Source organism: Antedon bifida, chromosome 6 (assembly GCF_963402885.1).
Source record: "Antedon bifida chromosome 6, ecAntBifi1.1, whole genome shotgun sequence".
Lineage (NCBI taxonomy): Eukaryota > Metazoa > Echinodermata > Crinoidea > Comatulida > Antedonidae > Antedon > Antedon bifida.
This window is the reverse complement of record NC_136231.1, coordinates 2800646-2819725: the sequence shown is the minus strand read 5'-3', so window position 1 is coordinate 2819725 and position 19080 is coordinate 2800646. Positions and strand designations below refer to the sequence as shown.

Sequence of the window (19080 nt, the reverse complement as noted above, 5' to 3'; positions counted from 1 at the left end):
TTAGATTTGTTAATTATGAACCTACTTAGGCCTAATCCAAAATCTTTAGGCCTACGATTTTCACAGTACCTCCGGGCCTCCAAGGACCAAATTGATGAAAGCAAGTGATGTTGAAACCCACCAAGCCTAGATAAATCTGGAACCCTCTTTTTAATGACCGTAGTAATCGACGATGAATAGAAAATATAACGACATTTACAATCGAATAAGCGCAACATTAGATTAGCGCCGCATACATTCCGCATTAGAATTAGCGCCGCATTTGAATAAAGGCAAAGGTAGTCCAATAAGCGCCGCATCCAATGAACGCCGCAGTCGAATAAATGCCGCGTGGAAATAACATTCTAACAGGGGCATCGGACTCAAAATGCCTGCTTTATTGAACGCCGAGATCAAAACATCTTAAGCATCTTGTTTACGTGCGTCCCGGCCCTCTCAAGATAATTTAATTAATTAATTTACTTTCTTACAATAAAGAAAATGTAGGCTACAACAATGTCCACTGATTTGATTAGGAAATGATACCTTAGGTCATTATGCCTATTAAATGACTGTAATTCATTATATTTTTGGAGGTATTCGCTCTCTCTTGAAAACTACTCTAATGATTGTCAGAATATGTTCGTTCATGACGTTTATAATCAAGACGTAAATAGAAAAACACTGTCGTATTATTACACAAGTACATCTTTCTTAAACACCCACTCGAATGATGTGGCTATTTTCAGGTTAAATAACGTCATCAATCCATGTTTTGGTGTTATATATCGTAAACAACAGAACGTGTATAATTTTTACTGGCTAGTTATTAGACGCGCTTTTGCTAACTCAGCAACGCGTATATACGTATAATTTGATCAGCGTTAATCAATTGCAATTGTACTTTAATTATGCTTTTTGCTAAATAATTGCTAATAAATCTGATGATCGTAGGATTTGTGTACAACACGAGGAATTAAGATTTATGCTAGATAGCGATATATCACAAATATTCATCACATCTCGAGATGAAATCTACTATTTAAAACGTTCTCGAAGCAGCTTGGAGAAAGTAATGTGTGTCTATGTCAAGCGTAGGAGCCTACATTTTTTATGCATCTTACAACATCAGTTTATTAAACAGTAACAGGCGTTGGCGGTGACTGATAATTAATCTATAAAAAGGTGTATTAATTGGATATAATTATATTTGTAAAATGCTTATAAAATCCTTCTAGAAAAAGCGGTGTATAAAACATTTAGTTTGCATGCTTCCTGCACGTGTAGGTTGTGACGTGGCGATACAAAATTGCAAAATAATTACTCCTATATTTAATGATTAAGACTGTTCGTTTCTTATTTCTACAATCCATAAACCGGTGTACTGCTGTACTACACAACATGTATTATGTTAACGAGTTTATAATGTTGTGTGATTTCCGTGACAAAAAGCCTTAATTGATATGCGTACACCACCTGTATTATGTAAATTAATAGTTTTCCATTGACGATACGCAGTGTAGTGTAAAATGCTTCAATGATGCACAGATCTCAACGAACAGTAGGCCTACCGTATGACGCCGTGTAGAATGGACTTGTGCTGGTGTAGAATAGAATTAGACGGTCACCAAAAGAATGATTAGGCCTAGTTCAAGCAGGTAACATTCTTTTGTATACAATTAATGTTTACGATACGTTTTGTCGCCGGTGCATTTTTGTACCATACACGTTTCCGTGCATTTTTTGTGATACAATAAAGATTCTATTTGGTCCTCGGTGGTGATACGTCATAGGCTTATCATACTATAACTGACGTAATTCTAGAAACTGCTCAAACGTTTCCTAGTCGTAATATCCAACTGCGGACACTATATATAATCGTCGTACAATATCTAAGAATGATCAACGTTGGCGAAACGTAATTTTGACATTTTCAAAGATCGTTAAAATATATTTTCATTGTCTAGTCACTGTTCGGCGGAATGTTCTGCTACCGTATGGTCTACGATATTCATAACCATTATTGTTACGTCATAAAATCAACAATTCCTTGCCTGTCTACGGTGGTGATCCATGTTGAAGCGGTATAATATGATGCCACAGTGCTACTTCGGCCTTTTTCGGTAGCTTAATGTCCGCCCAATGCGCCTTACCAGTCTGTGCGCTGCTTTCTCGGCCAATTCGAACTTGGCCTAAAACGCCACCCTCACTTTTGGGTCGATAAAATCTGTCTTTCATTACGATCAATTGCAATGAATAATTGTCGATGTCTTCGTCGGCGTGAAGATGGAAAAGGAAAGGTTGGTTCCACGTGGGTGAGTATCCCACCGCTGACCGACTTGTTTCCGTCTGTACCCTCTGGTTGTTCAGAAGTAGGTTTACAATTACATAATGATCTGTGGCCAAAATAAACAAATCAGAAAACGGTAAGAAATTAATGTGACGTGTTTTTTTTTCAAATATTTAACTAACTGTGATACTGTCTTTGACTCTCTGTAATAAAGCGCTGTCTACACTATCAAACTTTATGTAACAAAAATGTGATATGCCCATATATGGACATCATGTCATATCACTACCATATTTGAGCATATCACTACCATATTTGGGCACACTTTTTGATAGTGTAGACAGAGCTTAAGATTACATACATTTTATACGACGATTCTTATAAATATTCGCAAAAGTGGCACAAACTGCGTGACCATAACACTTGTTATCATTAATCTTAATAAACAATATCTAGGCCTATAGAGATTTAGCAAGCCTATCTTTGCCCAAGGCAATCTAACAACTGGACAGTGTGATCGCCTTGCAAAGATAGGAACTCGTAACAGTCCTTTGATCTTATGTCTGGCTGCGACAAATACTAACATGTACTATGTACGTATTATCCGCGACGCGCGGTGCCTGTTAAGCTTGGTTCCCACTAGAGACGTAACGCAAGGACGTAACGCAACGTAAGTTAGTTGACCAATGACAAGCGATGGATTATTCAAACTGACACTTGTCATTGGTCAACACGCTTGCGTTGCGTGTACGTCCTAGTGGGAACCAAGCTTCAAGTGGGACTGATCGAGTCGTCGCACCTTTGTCAAACTAAACACAAATATTTGTCTTACATCATTTATTCTTTGTAAATGAAAACTATATTCACATTATATACATCGTTTAGGATGGTAAAGGTCTATGACGTAAGCGATCTACAAGATTTCCGACAGAATAATTGCAACGTTTGTATAAAATTGTAGAATGAATAGAAATGTGGTTATGAAAATATTGTTTGCCGTCATTGCAATTATCAGTCCCATATAAATGTCAAATTAACATTTGTTGTATTTACGATTGTATTCAATTTCCACAGTTTCACTGATATGTCTCACTCTGATTATGTAGTTCTCATAATGTTATATTTAACTTAAATCCTTCCTGACGCCTACACATGTTTGGTCCTTTAAACATCATACATTTTATAGTACGTTTAATAATGATGCGCTTATTATCACTGTCGTCGTCATATTACGTCATCAGTCCCAACTAACTTACCAGCAGTCCCGGGAAGTTTATTTGTTCGTACCAGTCTAGTAGCTTTCCTCAACATAACTTTGATTCTATTGGCCATTGCTTGGTATTCAATCGACAAAAACAAATCTCCCAAAACCCTTTCTTCCTCTCCATCGTTACTCAGTGACGTTAATGACTGCACCTACAAGAAAAACAACAATTGATTAATTTAACCGTAAGTTCATCTTCATTTGGCATTTAGTGACACAAGCAATTTCCCATCGATCTAAACCGATTCAGTATAAGACACTTTCGATAGAATACGATGCAATAGAAAATAGAAACATCTGCGAACATATCGGTCTAGATTAGACGGCGATTTCTTAATATTCCTAACTGAAAGACATTTTCGCACACATGGCGTCTCATAACTAAGCGTAAACGATGCAGGAAACATGATTTATTTTTTTATTCAGGTATATAAAAAACATTACAAAAAGCAGAACAAGTCTGAAATTATTATAGTACATATTATAAATCGCTCCTTAAAAAAAGATAATATTTATACTGCATATAAGGTATATTCCGCTACCTTATTGAATATGTGTGACGTAAGAATTGACGTGACTACAATATTGGAGCCAATTGTGATTGAATATGTCGGCTGAATATGGTCTTTGCACGTCGATGCACTGGATAAATCCCATAGACAACTTATTTTTACTTCATTAGTGACAGAGATGATTTAGAGGGTTAAGTTAAGTTATATTTAGGAAGTAGGTCGGCTATCTTACAATTCTTTCACATTATAAAATCATGAATAATTAATGATTTCTGCGCCGCTTATTTACCAAAAAATAGCGAGCCTCACCGGATATAAAAAAGAAACAATAGGACTAACTAACAAAGTGTCTATAGGTGTTTACCACTCAGCTTAGTGGTACACTTAAGTCTTGTTTATTGTTTAAGCAGATGATTTCTAAGTTCTTTCATCGTCTCTGTCGCCTTGTCATCAGTCTAAACATCTTAATACTAATTTTATTTCAATAAAATAATAATACAAATTCTCAGTGTCGATTAATTAAGCGTTTATTGGCAAAAATGCCTGTGAGCGCTTTATACAGCAGAAAAGCAATACTATCAAATGCCAACGGTTGTTTGAACCAGCAGCCCATATTATGACTTATAAATCCACTGCGGCATGCTACAAATTGAGTTGTAAATAAAAGTAATATATAATCGTATAGTAGCCATTAGGCCTTCTTTAATTTATTTCCAGAGTGGTTAACGTTTGCGTATGTTTTATTCGAGTAAGTCGTTCGTAGTTAATGTGGACATCATAACTCACACAACATTCGTCGTCATAACCTTTTATGTTACGACACAATATAAACGTAGGACTTTGAAGACTATAATCGATTCATTTCAATTCTACATGTGTTGCAGTAATCAATGAATTGCTTTCTTTAAGCGCATTTAGCTTCGTGATCTTCGTGAGGTGTCGACACAAAGTGCCGTATTGCGTAATCACAAGTGGGAACCGATAATAATTGTGTTTGCCCCCGCCTTCGTGAAATCAAACCTGTGATATTTGCAGCACTATTGGATCGTCGGTTCCCACATGTGATTACGCAATACAACACTTTGCGTCAATACGTCGCTGCGTTGCGTTCTAGTGGGAACCACGCTTTACGTTGCGTAGATTGCGTTACGTTGCATCGCTACACAGCAAAATTTCAAATTCTTAGCAAGAAAAAAAAATCTTGTTTTAAGATTTATTTCTTGAAATAAGTAATTTTCTTCTTGTCAAGATTTAAAATTACTTAAAACAAGAAAAATTTTACTAAGACAGACAAAGTTTCTCGAATTAAGTCTTGCAATTTTACTTATTTTAAGAAATATTTTACTTAAATTAAGAAGTCATTATAAAACTATCCTTATTAAGATTGTTTTTGCTTAAAACAAGTTGTGCAAATTCTTGAAAATACTTATTTTCAGAAATATTTTACTTAAAATAAGAAAAAATATTGTACTATTTCTATCAAAAATATTTTTGCTTGAATCAAGAATCACGATATTCTTATAAATGCTAATTTTGAGAAATAATTTACTTAAAATAAGATGTCAATATCGTATACTATCCTTATCAAGAATATTTTTGCTTGAATCAAGAATATTTTTGCTTGAATCAAGAATCGCGATATTCTTGTAATACTTATTTTGAGAAATATTTTACTTAAAATAAGAGGTCAATATCATACTATCCTTATCAAGACTATTTTTCTTAAAACAAGAATCGAAATATTCTTGTAAATACTTATTTTGAGAAATATTTTTCTTAAAATAAGATGTTAATATTATACTATCCTTATCAAGAATATTTTTCTTAAATCAAGAATCGCAATATTCTTGAAAATACTTGTTTTGAGAAATATTTTACTTAAAATAAGAAGTCAATTTCACACTACCCTTATCAAGATAATTTTTACTTGAATCAAGATTCGCAATATTCTTTAAAATACTTATTTTGAGAAATGTTTCACTTAAAATAAGAAGTCAATATCATACTATCTTATCAAGACTATTTTTACTTGAATCAAGATTCGCAATATTCTTAAAAATACTTATTTTGAGAAATGTTTCACTTAAAATAAGAAGTCAATATCATACTATCCTATCAAGACTATTTTTGCTTGAATTGAGATTCGCAATATTCTCAAAAATACTTATTTTGAGAAATGTTTCACTTAAAATAAGAAGTCAATATCATACTATCTTATCAAGACTATTTTTGCTTGAATTCAGATTCGCAATAATTTTTAAAATACTTATTTTGAGAAATGCTTTACTTAAAATAGATTGTCAATATCATACTATCTTATCAAGACTATTTTTGCTTGAATTCAGATTCGCAATAATTTTAAAATACTTATTTTGAGAAATGTTTTACTTAAAATAGATTGTCAATATCATACTATCTTATCAAGACTATTTTTGCTTAAATTGAGATTCGCAATATTTAAAAAAAAACTTATTTTGAGAAATGTTTTACTCAACATAAGAAGTCAATATCATACTATCCTATCAAGACTATTTTTGCTTGAATTGAGATTCGCAATATTTAAAAAAATACTTATTTTGAGAAATGTTTTACTTAAAATAGATTGTCAATATCATACTATCTTATCAAGACTGTTTTTGCTTAAATTGAGATTCGCAATATTTTAAAAAATACTTATTTTGAGAAATGTTTTACTCAACATAAGAAGTCATAATAATACTATCCTATCAAGACTATTTTTGCTTGAATCAAGATTTGCAATATTCTTAAAAATACTTATTTTGAGAATGTTTTACTTAAAATAGATTGTCAATATCCTTATATACACACAACTGTAGAGCAGTTAGCACTTCAGTTTCAACTGATGAAAGAATCTGGGTAATCAAGCTGTGCTTTGAATAATGATTGCACTGCAACCTAAAGAAAATAATATTGATTTAATATTTTTTTATAAATATTCAAGTTAATATGCTTAAAAACTAAGTTGTGCTTTAGTTGGGGAGCTATGCAATGTAACAATGAAATTGGTCCAAAAAAATGCAACATAAACTTTTAGAGTGTATAATGCCGGGGGCCTAGAATAGTACCCAAAGTCCTATAGTTACTATAGGTAATAGTCTTGTATAACAGTACCAGCTAGGCCTAGGAAATAGACGTACGTATTTCTCTAATAAAAAATAGTTTAAAATGCATAATTGTTGTAATTTTGAAGTAAAATAGCTTACCTGTGGAATCTTGTTTCTTTCCTTTAATTTTAGTAGAAAGAAAGCAGTATTTTTTTTATACTATTATCTGCTTGTTCATCCTCTAGTTAGTAGGCCTTCTTGCTGAACATCAACAAGATCATTATATTAAATAATCATTAACAGTGAGTAACAATACTAGAATTATCGGTACTATCGTCAGTTGATAAATCATCCCTTTTTTAATTGTTGTTTTCTTCATTAACTTCGTCAGTCTCCGGGTCTAGCTAGGCCTAGTTCTACTTCATCCTCAATTGGCATCCTCGTTTTCTCCAGGCATACTGATGTTACCATCGTCAACTGCAGGAGGTTGCCGATTGTTATACTCGTCTTTAAAATGGCGTCTTATGACATGCTTGTAAAACGAATTGTAAATTCCAAAGCTTGCCGGGCAACCACCAATTCCATATGTTATTCGAAAATTCGGAATATTTCCATGAATTGAATTATAATGCCTTAGCAATAAATATAGAGTAGGCCTAGATAGGCGCGTTAAACGTACAATTCAGCGTACAACAAGTTGAACAAGACCACATTTTCTTCAATGAGGGCTAAGCAACCAGGCTTAGGCCTAGCCTAGCCTAGACCTGTTGTGATTGTATATACAGATTGGGAAATGTGTCATCATGATGGATGGGGAAAATTCCTCCATTATTCATAAATCAACAATCACAATACTGTACCTACTTCGGTTTACTGGCACCAACTTGTCGCATTTTTCGGACTGCCACAAACATGTGTCATTATTTATGTATGTCGTATTACTGTTTGTCCAGACGTTTTATAGATTTGCTTTAACGTTGAGCAGTATAATGACCTTATACATTCTGGGGTAAAGGCCAGCGATAACTTTTTGGATAGTTGAAACAACACTGTGTGGGGTCGATGACCCAGCTAGCTCCCGGATCATGGCCAACGGTTTTTTTTTAAGTAATCATTCAAAATCTAGAGTTTATAAGTAAAAGACACCTTTCATCGCAATTTATATATTCAATGCTTCAATAGTAAGATTAGTCTAATATAATGTCGAAGGAAGACGTTTTGTCGAAGATCCGAGAAATAGATGATGAAGTGGCCAACATTTTAACAGGTTCGTCAATAATAATTAGGCCTAGGCCTAGGCCTATATTTTAATAATATTTTTTTTTAATCTACCACTGCCAGCAGTCTAGGCCTAACCTAGGCCTAGGCGGCTAGGCTCCCTTCCTAGTTAGTTGGTCTAGCCTACTATGCCTGTACTGACAGGAGGTGTATAGGTATAGCTTAGCATTTTAGTTCAGACATTGACAGAGAGGACAAATATTGTCGGACCTAGGCTATTTCAGCTAGGTATATGGCCTAATATTAATAATAAATAATAGACTATAATGTAACAGTTATTTTGTAATGTAGCCATGAAATATCTACGAAGGATTTGTTTTAAGGTAGATGTATATGAATAACTAAGTGTTTAATTATATTGTATTTGTTTTGCCATTATTTCAATTAATGCCCTCATATTTATATACACATATTCCAATGAGAAATATAATGACATTTAAAAAAACCATTGTACTGCATAACTAAAATTGTTATATCAAATTTCTTTTTAAAAAAAACGTTATTTAAATTATTTTTTAGATAATTGAAGAAGTTCGAGGAACCAAAAACAAAAGAAAGCTTTTTAAAAAAGTGCTTAGCAAATTTGTCCGAAGAAGTGAATAATATAGTTTATTTTGGTATTTCAAAAAGAAACACCAGTCCTCCATCTGGTAAGTACAGTGTATGTTGTTATGCCTTTATCTATTCATAAATAGTTTTATAATGGTAATGAGGAAAATACGTGTACATATTGTGTACGTATTTAACAGCTTGGTTTCACCGTTCAAGCTAGTGTCATGCACTCCTCCCTTTAACAACTAAAATTAAATAAATGACTTATGAATAATAATTTTTGACAGATTAATGCTCTCCTGGCCAGCCCACCCTTTCCCCTTCCTTTTACCTTGACTACCTACAAAACTGTAGGCTACATTAACAATTTGAGCTATATCAAGTTTATGTCCGTACATTATTCCACTCATTTATTAATTTAAATAAATTTATATAATGTTTTCAATTTGTTATTTTTGTTTAGGTTCAAAGATAACCCATATATTGTCAAATCTGTCAAACATATTTGTTGGGAAAAAATCGTCAAAAAAAGTCTGCCGACCTTGTAGACAACCTGAAGGTATTTAGTGTTTTTAAAATTTAAAATAATATTATGTACATTAAAAAAAAAGTTGTCTTTAGTTGAAAAGTGTTTTTTAAAAATCAAATTTATCGTAGCTTAAAATTTGAGGTATATGTTTACAATAATTTATTAAAATCAAACAATTAAACAAAATTTACATTTAATTGTATGATTGTTATTATAAACATATTGATACGGAATAAAAGCATCAATCAGGATTGAGCACCGTTTTGCATATTGTCTTCCTAAATAGTAATATTAAAAATAAATTTAGACCCTAATTATTTAACTAAAAATAAGAATAATAGATATACAGCCAGGCCTTTCTTTGGGATCGGTATAAACAGGCAACGTTTGTAATTAAAAAATTCAAATGCATATTCCACCCACCCTTATGTCTTATAATGTAAAATTCTTCTTACCACTGTTCTAATATTGCGTCATGTTTTTGTGTTTACCGCCCCAGATATAGGACTCTAAAAACCATACCGTACCCAATTACAGTAATAGTTTTATAAATACTAAAACTATTATTAATCTCTTTTCATGTTTAGGAACATGAATGAAGATCCAGCAACCTGGTCTTCACGCCGATCAGGCAATATGCCGGTATTGCTTTTGGACACAGAAATGGCCTACATTAAAGTTGAGCAAACAATTCTAACTACAATGGAGAAAGCAAAATTAGATGAGGCTCTAGTTACTCTCCTCTCCACTTTTTACCTTCTGGATTTCGATTATCCAAAATGACAAGAAGTAGGCCTCACTATCCTTCAACAGTTAGTGATTGGTGATGAAGAGACACCTGTACACTTGGCAAAGGCTGTTGAAGCATCATTAATAGACATTAGTAAATTTAAAGACACCTAATAGTTTAAAGCCCAGGTGCGGGAGAAGAATTTTACGAAATTTGTATTTGACCATTTTAATGTTTTTAAGTTTTCTTTTGATGGCATTTAATTATTAATAAAAACAAGTTTTTTTTAAAGAAGTTGTATATATTATTGTACCTAATGTCATATTTGTACGTAAATTGTAGTTCTTAATGAAAATAACAGTATTGTTAATATTATGTTTTATAACATTCTTGAATTTATTTGTTTAAGTAAAATATTACTTAAAATGAGTATTCATTTATCGTTCTTAAATTAATTTTTAATGATTTATATTTTATAGAATTCTTGTTTCAGGCAATTTTTTTCCCAATATAAGTAAGAATTTATGAATTTTAAACAAGAATTCTACAAATAAAAATCGGAATATTCTTACTTATTTTAAGAAATATCTTGCTTTAAACAAGAATTCAACAAATAAAAATCGGAATATTCTTACTTATTTTAAGAAATATCTTGCTTGAAACAAGAATTCTACAAATAAAAATCGGAATATTCTTACTTATTTTAAGAAATATCTTGCTTGAAACAAGAATTCAACAAATAAAAATCGGAATATTCTTACTTATTTTAAGAAATATCTTGCTTAAAACAAGAATTCTAAAAAATACAAATCGGAATATTCTTACTTATTTTAAGAAATATCTTGCTTAAAACAAGAATTCTAAAAAATACAAATCGGAATATTCTTACTTATTTTAAGAAATATATTGCTTGAAACAAGAATTCTACAAATAAAAATCGGAACATTCTTACTTATTTTAAGAAATATATTGCTTGAAACAAGAATACTAAAAATACAAATCGGAATATTCTTACTTATTTTAAGAAAAATATTGCTTGAAACAAGAATTCTACAAATAAAAATCGGAATATTCTTACTTATTTTAAGAAATATATTGCTTGAAACAAGAATACTAAAAATAAAAATCGGAATATTCTTACTTATTTTAAGGAAAATTTTGCTTAAAACAAGAATTCTAGAAAATACAAATCGGAATATTCTTGCTTATTTTAAGAAATATACTGCTTGAAACAAGAATTCAAAAAATACAAATCGGAATATTCTTACTTATTTTAAGAATAATATTGCTTGAAACAAGAATTCAAAAAATACAAATCGGAATATTCTTACTTATTTTAAGAAAAATATTGCTTGAAATAAGAATTAAAAAAATACAAATGGGAATATTCTTACTTATTTTAAGAAATATATTGCTTGAAACAAGAATTCTATAAAATACAAATCGGAATATTCTTACTTATTTTAAGACAAATATTGCTTGAAACAAGAACTCTATAAAATAAAATTCGGTAAATTCTTACTTATTTCAAGAAAAATATTACTGGAAACAAGAATTCTGTAAAAAAAAAATCGGAATATTCTTACCTACTTTAAGAAAAATATTGCTTGAATCAAGAATTCTATCAAATAAATTGAGAAAAATATTGCTTGAAACAAGAATTCTATTTTAAAAAGTCGGTAAATTGTTACTTATTTTAAGACAGATACTGCTTAAAACAAGAATGAAAAAACAATTAAATTCTTGGTAAGAATATTGTTCTTAAAGTATTATTTCTTGGTAAGAATAATTTTCTTGATAAGAATTTGTGTGATTCTTGTTAAGAATTTTACGATTCTTGGTAAGTAAAAAAGTATTGAAATACGGACAAGTCAAAATTTACTTGTTTCAAGAAATATTTTGCTTGAAACAAGTTTTTTTTTTCTTAAAACAAGAATCAGAATTTTGCTGTGTAGTGAGAACCACGCTTAAGATGTACGGGTTTGAACATTTAAATACATTACACTACGTAACATTGACTATTAAATAAATATTCATGACGCAATGACTTCAAAATTTACATACCAAAGCACTAAGAGCATCCGGGATATTGAATAAAAAATGAACTGGTGGATTTTTCAATAAACTCACTTATTACTTTAATATAAATGTGTGTTAAATAACATTAGAATAATGCATTACTTAATTCAAAATGAATATGATAATTAAACACACATTTTAGCAATTTGGTGGTTATCAAGTTGAATTCATTACATTGCATGTGACATAGTTTAATATAGGCCTGTATTAAATTCGACATTCTACAGTGTATAAGTGTTCCATGCCAGGTCAAATTGGATCACTATTAGTTAGTTTAATGTCGTAATGAGTTGTATTCTAGTTACTAGAACATCTGAGAGTAGTTGTTGACGATTCTGTGATGACGTCAAAACGTTATGTTTTACATTAGTAGAGACAGCGTTGAGTGATTCAATGCGATATGATTTATAACGTTGGCTGCTATGTTGTTTTCACTATACGAAGAAGGTATCTTACATGAGCAATTTATATAATAACTGAAAGTTCTTTTAAATATATGGTCGTAAATAATTTCTTCCTGTAATGTTTGTTTAACAAAAAAATTACCATACTTTGAGGTAAATTTAAATGTTCAAGAATTCTGCTTTTTATACTATTTTTTTTTCTAAATGTATACAGTTATAGTCTAGTGTTTGTTAAAGAAACTTAACCAGGGATAGTTTAAACCACCAGGTCTCTACAAGAAATTAATAAGTATGGTTACGCTATGGAACATTAACGGTAGCCTAATAATCATTAATGTTTTGGTAGTTTAGTCGATATCCCGGCCCTCAGATACGAGGCATTAAGTGGACCTACGATACCTCACCCTGTTCCCCTGTTTTTTAACTGTAGACACGGGCGTTATAAGAATAACTGAAATCAAATTATTCGGAATCGGATTGAATTTGTCGATCAATCTTTTGACATAGATTAGTATGATTCCACAGGGTATTGTTTTTAAATAAAAATCTTAATTGATTTTGTTATTATTGTGCATCACAAATTATACAGATTATGAATCAATCGTTACGATAATAACAAGAAATATGGATTATAATGTTACTCCATGCGCGATAACGATGGTATAGTCTTTCTACCTGTGCCCACGCACAAGAAACACAAAGAGATAGATTGCGAGCCGACTGCGTGGGGAGAGATTTATATACATATGTCGTGCTTGCGGGAGGGGAAGAGAGTCCAATTTTCGAAAGAAAAAATGCGAGTGAACTAGACACAATGATAAAGCACGTAACGAAGTTTCAATGTCAGTATATGCTGTGTTGTTGTTCTGCTTTTTTTTATTTCAGACAAAATGCGTGGGGAATCTTCATTACTTAAGGCTGGTTTCCTTAAGCTTTATGTGACAAACAAAATGTGATGTTCCCATATATGGACACGATGACGTCATATCAATACTAAATTGGGTACATCACACTTTCAAACTAGTCTGATAGTGTAGACAGAACTTTAAAGTCATTTCATGTAAACTCGAAAAGTGTGTTTTTCATGGCGAACTTTTTGTTGTTATTGCGCTCGAGGGTTTTTGTTAATAATGTTGATGTGATATTGAAGTTGATTCCAGAAAAACAACTCGATTTAAGACAGAGATTAGTTTTCTAAAGTGCGGGCACCGTTATAAAGTTTTACCAGAAGAAATATGTGGACATTAAATAATGCTGCAAGCAAGCATGCAGACTGTTGTATGTAAGTCATTAAGCGGTGGGATATGATGCGCTGTGACGCACACAGGAACATCGTCGGCAATATCGTCCGCTGCTGTCTATGCGATGGTTGCTCAGCAACATAATCGTCCGGGGGAACTTTAAGAAAACTATCATAAACTGATTTGATTGGTTGGAAATGAGCAGGCATCATCGTTTCTACGGTAACCTCTTTTTTAGATAAGTAGTTCTGCGAAGAACCCTTGATATTTGGTGACTGCATTGCTGGTATTAGCTACGTACAACAATGCGGTTTTTTTCTACGTTTATAGACCTATTTTTAATAATCTCATAACACCGTTGCTTAATCCATCAAAAGCAATCAGTGTTTATTAGCAAAATTGTATCATTATTTATACTTTACTACTATTCAATAATGCACCGCAGCATTTGTCACGACTGTGTGACACGTCTCTTCAGTAGTAATAACAAAATAGACGCAATTTTGTGTACGGTTTTACTTTGGTGCATTGATTGCATTGCATAAGATAGAGGGTCTTTTAATAACACCCCTTTTTAAGGATACATGTTCATGAAAAGCGAAAGAGGGGCTCTATTGTCTCTCGTTCGTTATATATAATATATATATATATATATTAATCCAAAGGCAAATTACTGAAAAAATGACAATGCTGTGGGTATCAGTGGCTGGATCTCAATGGAGATACAAAAAAAAGCGAAATGCTAAATCAAAACGATAAAGTAAAACAGCCAGAAAAGTTAGCAGAGCTTTCGGGCAATACTAGCCCTGCATCAGTGCATATATTATAATGGCCGCCGTTTTCGTATGCATTTTCTTCTCAATCTTGAATGATTTCTTCTTAATTCTAATTGCAATCTATCTGACCTAATTTTTGGAAAATGTAATGATCCACGGCAAATTTCTTCTAAAATAGCATTTATCTTGAGTGATAATGGCAGTTCTTAATAATAAAAAAAAATAGTAGTTGCGTTATTAATACAGTATATGACGTTTATATAGCTTGTATCTCTACTTACATGCCGCGAACATATCAATGTGACAATATAGGCTTGAATTGACATCGTATGAATTATGTGTAAGTATTGGCAATTGTCACACGTTATTACTTATGTCTCGCCTAAGTAGCAGCTTTAGATCTCTGGTAATCATCTTATGATTCTTATTGTTTTAAAAGTCCATTTTTATTGATTTTTGACGAGACTTTGATGGTTAAACGCGTATATTAGAGTGGATGAACGGTTAATGCGTTTGCGGTTCGTCGCGTCTGAACAACTGCCCACGCGTCGACCTGGTAGGCATTTATAGTTAGCATTTAGTGGTCGTCGCATTTTGATACAATATGGAATTATCATATACTTAGCTAAACTGTTCGTTCATGATACATCCATGAACTGAAAATACATATGTTATTCCTTATGACAGTTTACACACAATGCGGGTGGTTTCTGCTCAGGATAGATACAGATTTTACGTGGGACAATCTACGCGGGTTACGTTTCTTTACCGTTACCGCTCGTCTGTTTAAATTGGCTTTTTATTCTGAATGTTTAAGACCGTAACACCAGTCTCTTCTACGAAAATAAAGTAGTAAAAGTAAATGACAACATGTCACATATACTCGTATACATGAGTAGACACCCTATTAAGGGACCGAACACAAAGTGTCCCTTAATAGAGACGGTGAGGATATTCCCTGTGAACAGGTTAAAACAGAGGTTCTACCAATATTTGAATTGCGTACGATCACCATTCTGGTCTATCTTGTCAAATATAGCTGCTTGCGTGGGGATAGTTCGATGACATTATTTACGAGATATTTTAAAACTAAAACGTGATTTTTGATTAATATCTAAGCATGATTTATATTTTTCTATTTTATCCATGCAGTTAGTATGTGAGGGAGTTTTAAATGCAACGAAAAAGACCGCAAGCACGAAATTATTGTATTTTTTTCCTTGCGTTCGTTCGCCGTCGTACTGCACTACAAAGGGGCCGCGTAAGCTTGACGACCCAAGTATTTTTAAGCTCATCAATCATGAATCCTATTTTAAGCCTTTCCTTAATCCTAATAATCCCTTATTCAACAACCGTCGATCGTGTTTGGGCTACCGACGTATCCACGCGAAGTATGCGCTTCAGTTGGGTGCTTTTAAAGGTGATTTTTGTTTTTGGTCGTTTTAGATATTATGTCGTGTTATATGAATGAGAAAACATATTTCCTTAAATTAATTCATGAGAATTTTGATCATTGGTACAAAATATGGCAATTTATGACTGAGATTTAAACCAAACGACAAAACTAGGGAGCGAATTGGTCTTTCGAATGGGTCGGCGCGTAAAGTAGCCTAACTTTATTCAGTCATACAAATTTCAATGGAATTGGTTTCGGTAGGGCCTACAATATTAAATTAGACAGGCTTGTGTTGAGCTTAGCTATCTTTTGCATCGTGCGGGTATTAAATGTAATTAGGAATAAAATGTTACTTTGGTATACTCTCCTTAAAAGTTCAGAACGCGAGTCGGCCCTGGACAACATTATAAGAAACCCGTCCACATATAATTTTAAGTTTCCTGGTATCAAAGTAGTAGGCCTAGTATTGAATTTTCTTTTTAGAAATATTGAATAAGTCGAATTGGCCAAACACAGACACAGGTGGTACAAATAAATGAAATAAACAGTCTAATTATTAAAAATTATAAAATGGACTTTCTTAGAACACTGGCGGGTGAAATCAGAGAGATTGCAAAGCTGATTTTTTCTAACCTATCCTCCAAACAGTCTCGCTCGGCTATTAATTAAGTAGGGACTACAAGTACACCTTAAGATGCTATGGGTTTCAAACCGCTGGTTCCAGTTCCTCAAGTTTATTACCATTCCATCATTAATAATTATGCATATTGGGTGCATGATATCATTTACTTACCTTTGTAATCTTCGTTCTTTCTGGCTTTAACGTTACTTCATGGTATGTCGTCACGTCCTGTCGAGGGGTTATCTCTATACATGGCAAGAATGCCTCTCCAACAAAAGTATCTTTCTTATCCCACAATTCTTTTATGTAAACCTTACACCTCAGGTAACTTTTGCATACAGTTTCGAAACTTAGTTTTCTAAAACGAAGATATTCTCCAAATTTTGGGTCCAAACTTCCGCGTACAACTCGCGTTTGCAGAGAGTCCGGGTATTTCGGCAAAAGAAAAATGCGAACGAAACTGCAACAGTTCGTTCCGTATTTCGCAGGAAGGTTGGCAACTTTCCGTACCCTTACGACAAATGAAGATTCTTCCGAACTGTATGTTGTATTTAAATGTATAACTGGTTTTACCTTCCGTGGCGAGGAACCGCCGCTGCGTAGACCTGCTGCAGGAAGTGTCCGAGCACGTTTCGAGTGTAAACTATCATCGGACCCGCCGAGAGATTTTCTGTCGTATAGATACGGATCTGACGTGCTGACGTTACGGTCTTTTAACATATATGCGTCCATATATAAAGTTGCTGTACACACCGATTGTGACCGGTTTTCTACTCTTTTCGGTAACGCTGGCGGTGAATGTATTTCATCAATTATATCGATGCTTTCTTGCGGTCGTATTTTGCAAGTATCCACGTTTTGTAACATCGTGTGGTAAGGTCTTTTTGGAGATACCATTATTCTTGCTCTTTCGAGCACTTCCTGTTTCTTCTTGTTTTTACGTGTTTTTTTGTAATAAGTCCAGAAACAACAGAAGCAGACACATAGCAATAGTGACGTAACGCCACCGGCGGCTAATCCCACATAATACGGCAAATGATCTACCGAAAGAGAATAAAAAAGTCGTTTTCAAATGTAATAAAGCAAAAGAAAAAAGAAACTGAAAGTAAACGATCGCCACAACTTCTACTTACAAAGGTCATTACAAAGGTCATACGGAATAAAAGGAGTAGAAAATAAGTTGTTGGCTGTCCTGCATCTCCCTTTTCCTGGTCATGGTATTTTAGTGTCGTGTGAAGAGGTAAGGAAACATAAAACAGTACAACCCCTCCCAGTAAGAACCCCTCCAAGTAGAACCCCTCCGTTGGGATACTTATGGGACACTTTGCCGTGAATCTATGAGGGGAGAATATGTTTTAACACTACCGCCAACCCATAGGCCTACTCAGGGGTTCCCCTCAATTAAGAGAAAACTTTGCTGGGTCTCAGAGGGTCCACTTAATACGGGTTCTACTGTATCAATATGACTAATTGAATATTAGCGCAACAAGCAATAAGCTTTACTAAAAGCCTATGTATGCACAAATAAGAAAGCAATGCTTTATATCAATTTACCGATTTTTTTTAAACCACTCACTTTAAAATACATTTATTGCGAACAATATACAGTACTATATTCTACGTTTTGCCAGAAATGTTTGTGTGCAATCATATTATCCGATAGTCCTAACCGTCATCATCTAGTTTCCTTATTTCCTAAAACCTAAACTTATTTTCAACAACATGCTTAGCCATCAGACCGTAAACATGCACTTCCATCATTACAACATTCTTCAACCACATACAATTAATCTCAAAGCTTTTGTTATTACTATAACCAACCGAAGTAAATAGATATGTTTTATCGCAATAAAGCCGTAAGATTGATTAAGAATATACAGGATTAAAACATAAGTCTTTACGTGAAATGACTTACCCATGGTTTTACTTAAGTAGCCCAGTGACGCATTCCGCCCCCATTAGCTTAGAGATCTGTCCGCTGTGACTTGCTCACTAACTATGATGGTGTATTCAAACATCTGCATCTTATCTACCTAACGTGTAAAATTAATTTATGACATCACGTTTCCGTTGTGGAGTTACCTGTATACTCCATTCTTATTGGCAGACGGTGGATATGAATATTGAAAAGATTTATGAATACTTGATGACGGATTGTGGATTTGCCAAGATTGACTGCGAGTATTTTTATTTATTTGTGAGAAAATCGCCTCGATGTCTCTATATATACCAACAAATGATTTATCTTTGACATACAAATAATGATATCTTTTGAGTTCCGGTAAATCATTTTATCTATTTATTTAAATAACAAAGTATTGCCGTATTTAATAAATCCGGATATAGCAATATTCACACATCAT

At 33.0% G+C, this 19080-nt stretch overlaps 2 protein-coding genes and 2 long non-coding RNA genes across 4 annotated transcripts in view; 2 read left to right on the top strand and 2 right to left on the bottom strand.

Moving 5' to 3' along the window:
• Nucleotides 1–1567: 1567 nt before the first annotated feature.
• The window catches only part of LOC144845794 (ras-specific guanine nucleotide-releasing factor 2-like), a 111459-nt gene continuing 93946 nt past the window's right edge, over nt 1568–19080 (top strand). The window contains exon 1 of the mRNA XM_078703233.1: nt 1568–1637. The gene's annotated coding sequence lies outside the window, so the exon portion shown is untranslated. The remainder of the gene's footprint in view (nt 1638–19080) is intronic.
• LOC144845807 (synaptotagmin-7-like) lies at nt 1637–18719 on the bottom strand. The gene is made up of 4 exons (XM_078703251.1): nt 18633–18719; nt 16889–17757; nt 3526–3685; nt 1637–2375 (listed from the first exon to the last, which is right to left on the bottom strand). The coding sequence occupies exons 1-4, from the start codon at nt 18634–18636 to the stop codon at nt 2038–2040; spliced, it is 1371 nt and encodes a 456-aa protein (XP_078559377.1). The 5' UTR covers nt 18637–18719; the 3' UTR covers nt 1637–2037.
• On the bottom strand, nt 6798–8049 carry LOC144845819 (uncharacterized). The gene is made up of 3 exons (XR_013612595.1): nt 7966–8049; nt 7270–7766; nt 6798–6961 (listed from the first exon to the last, which is right to left on the bottom strand). It is a non-coding gene; the product is annotated as an uncharacterized LOC144845819 (long non-coding RNA).
• LOC144845818 (uncharacterized) lies at nt 8203–10186 on the top strand. The gene is made up of 3 exons (XR_013612594.1): nt 8203–8377; nt 9404–9499; nt 10057–10186. It is a non-coding gene; the product is annotated as an uncharacterized LOC144845818 (long non-coding RNA).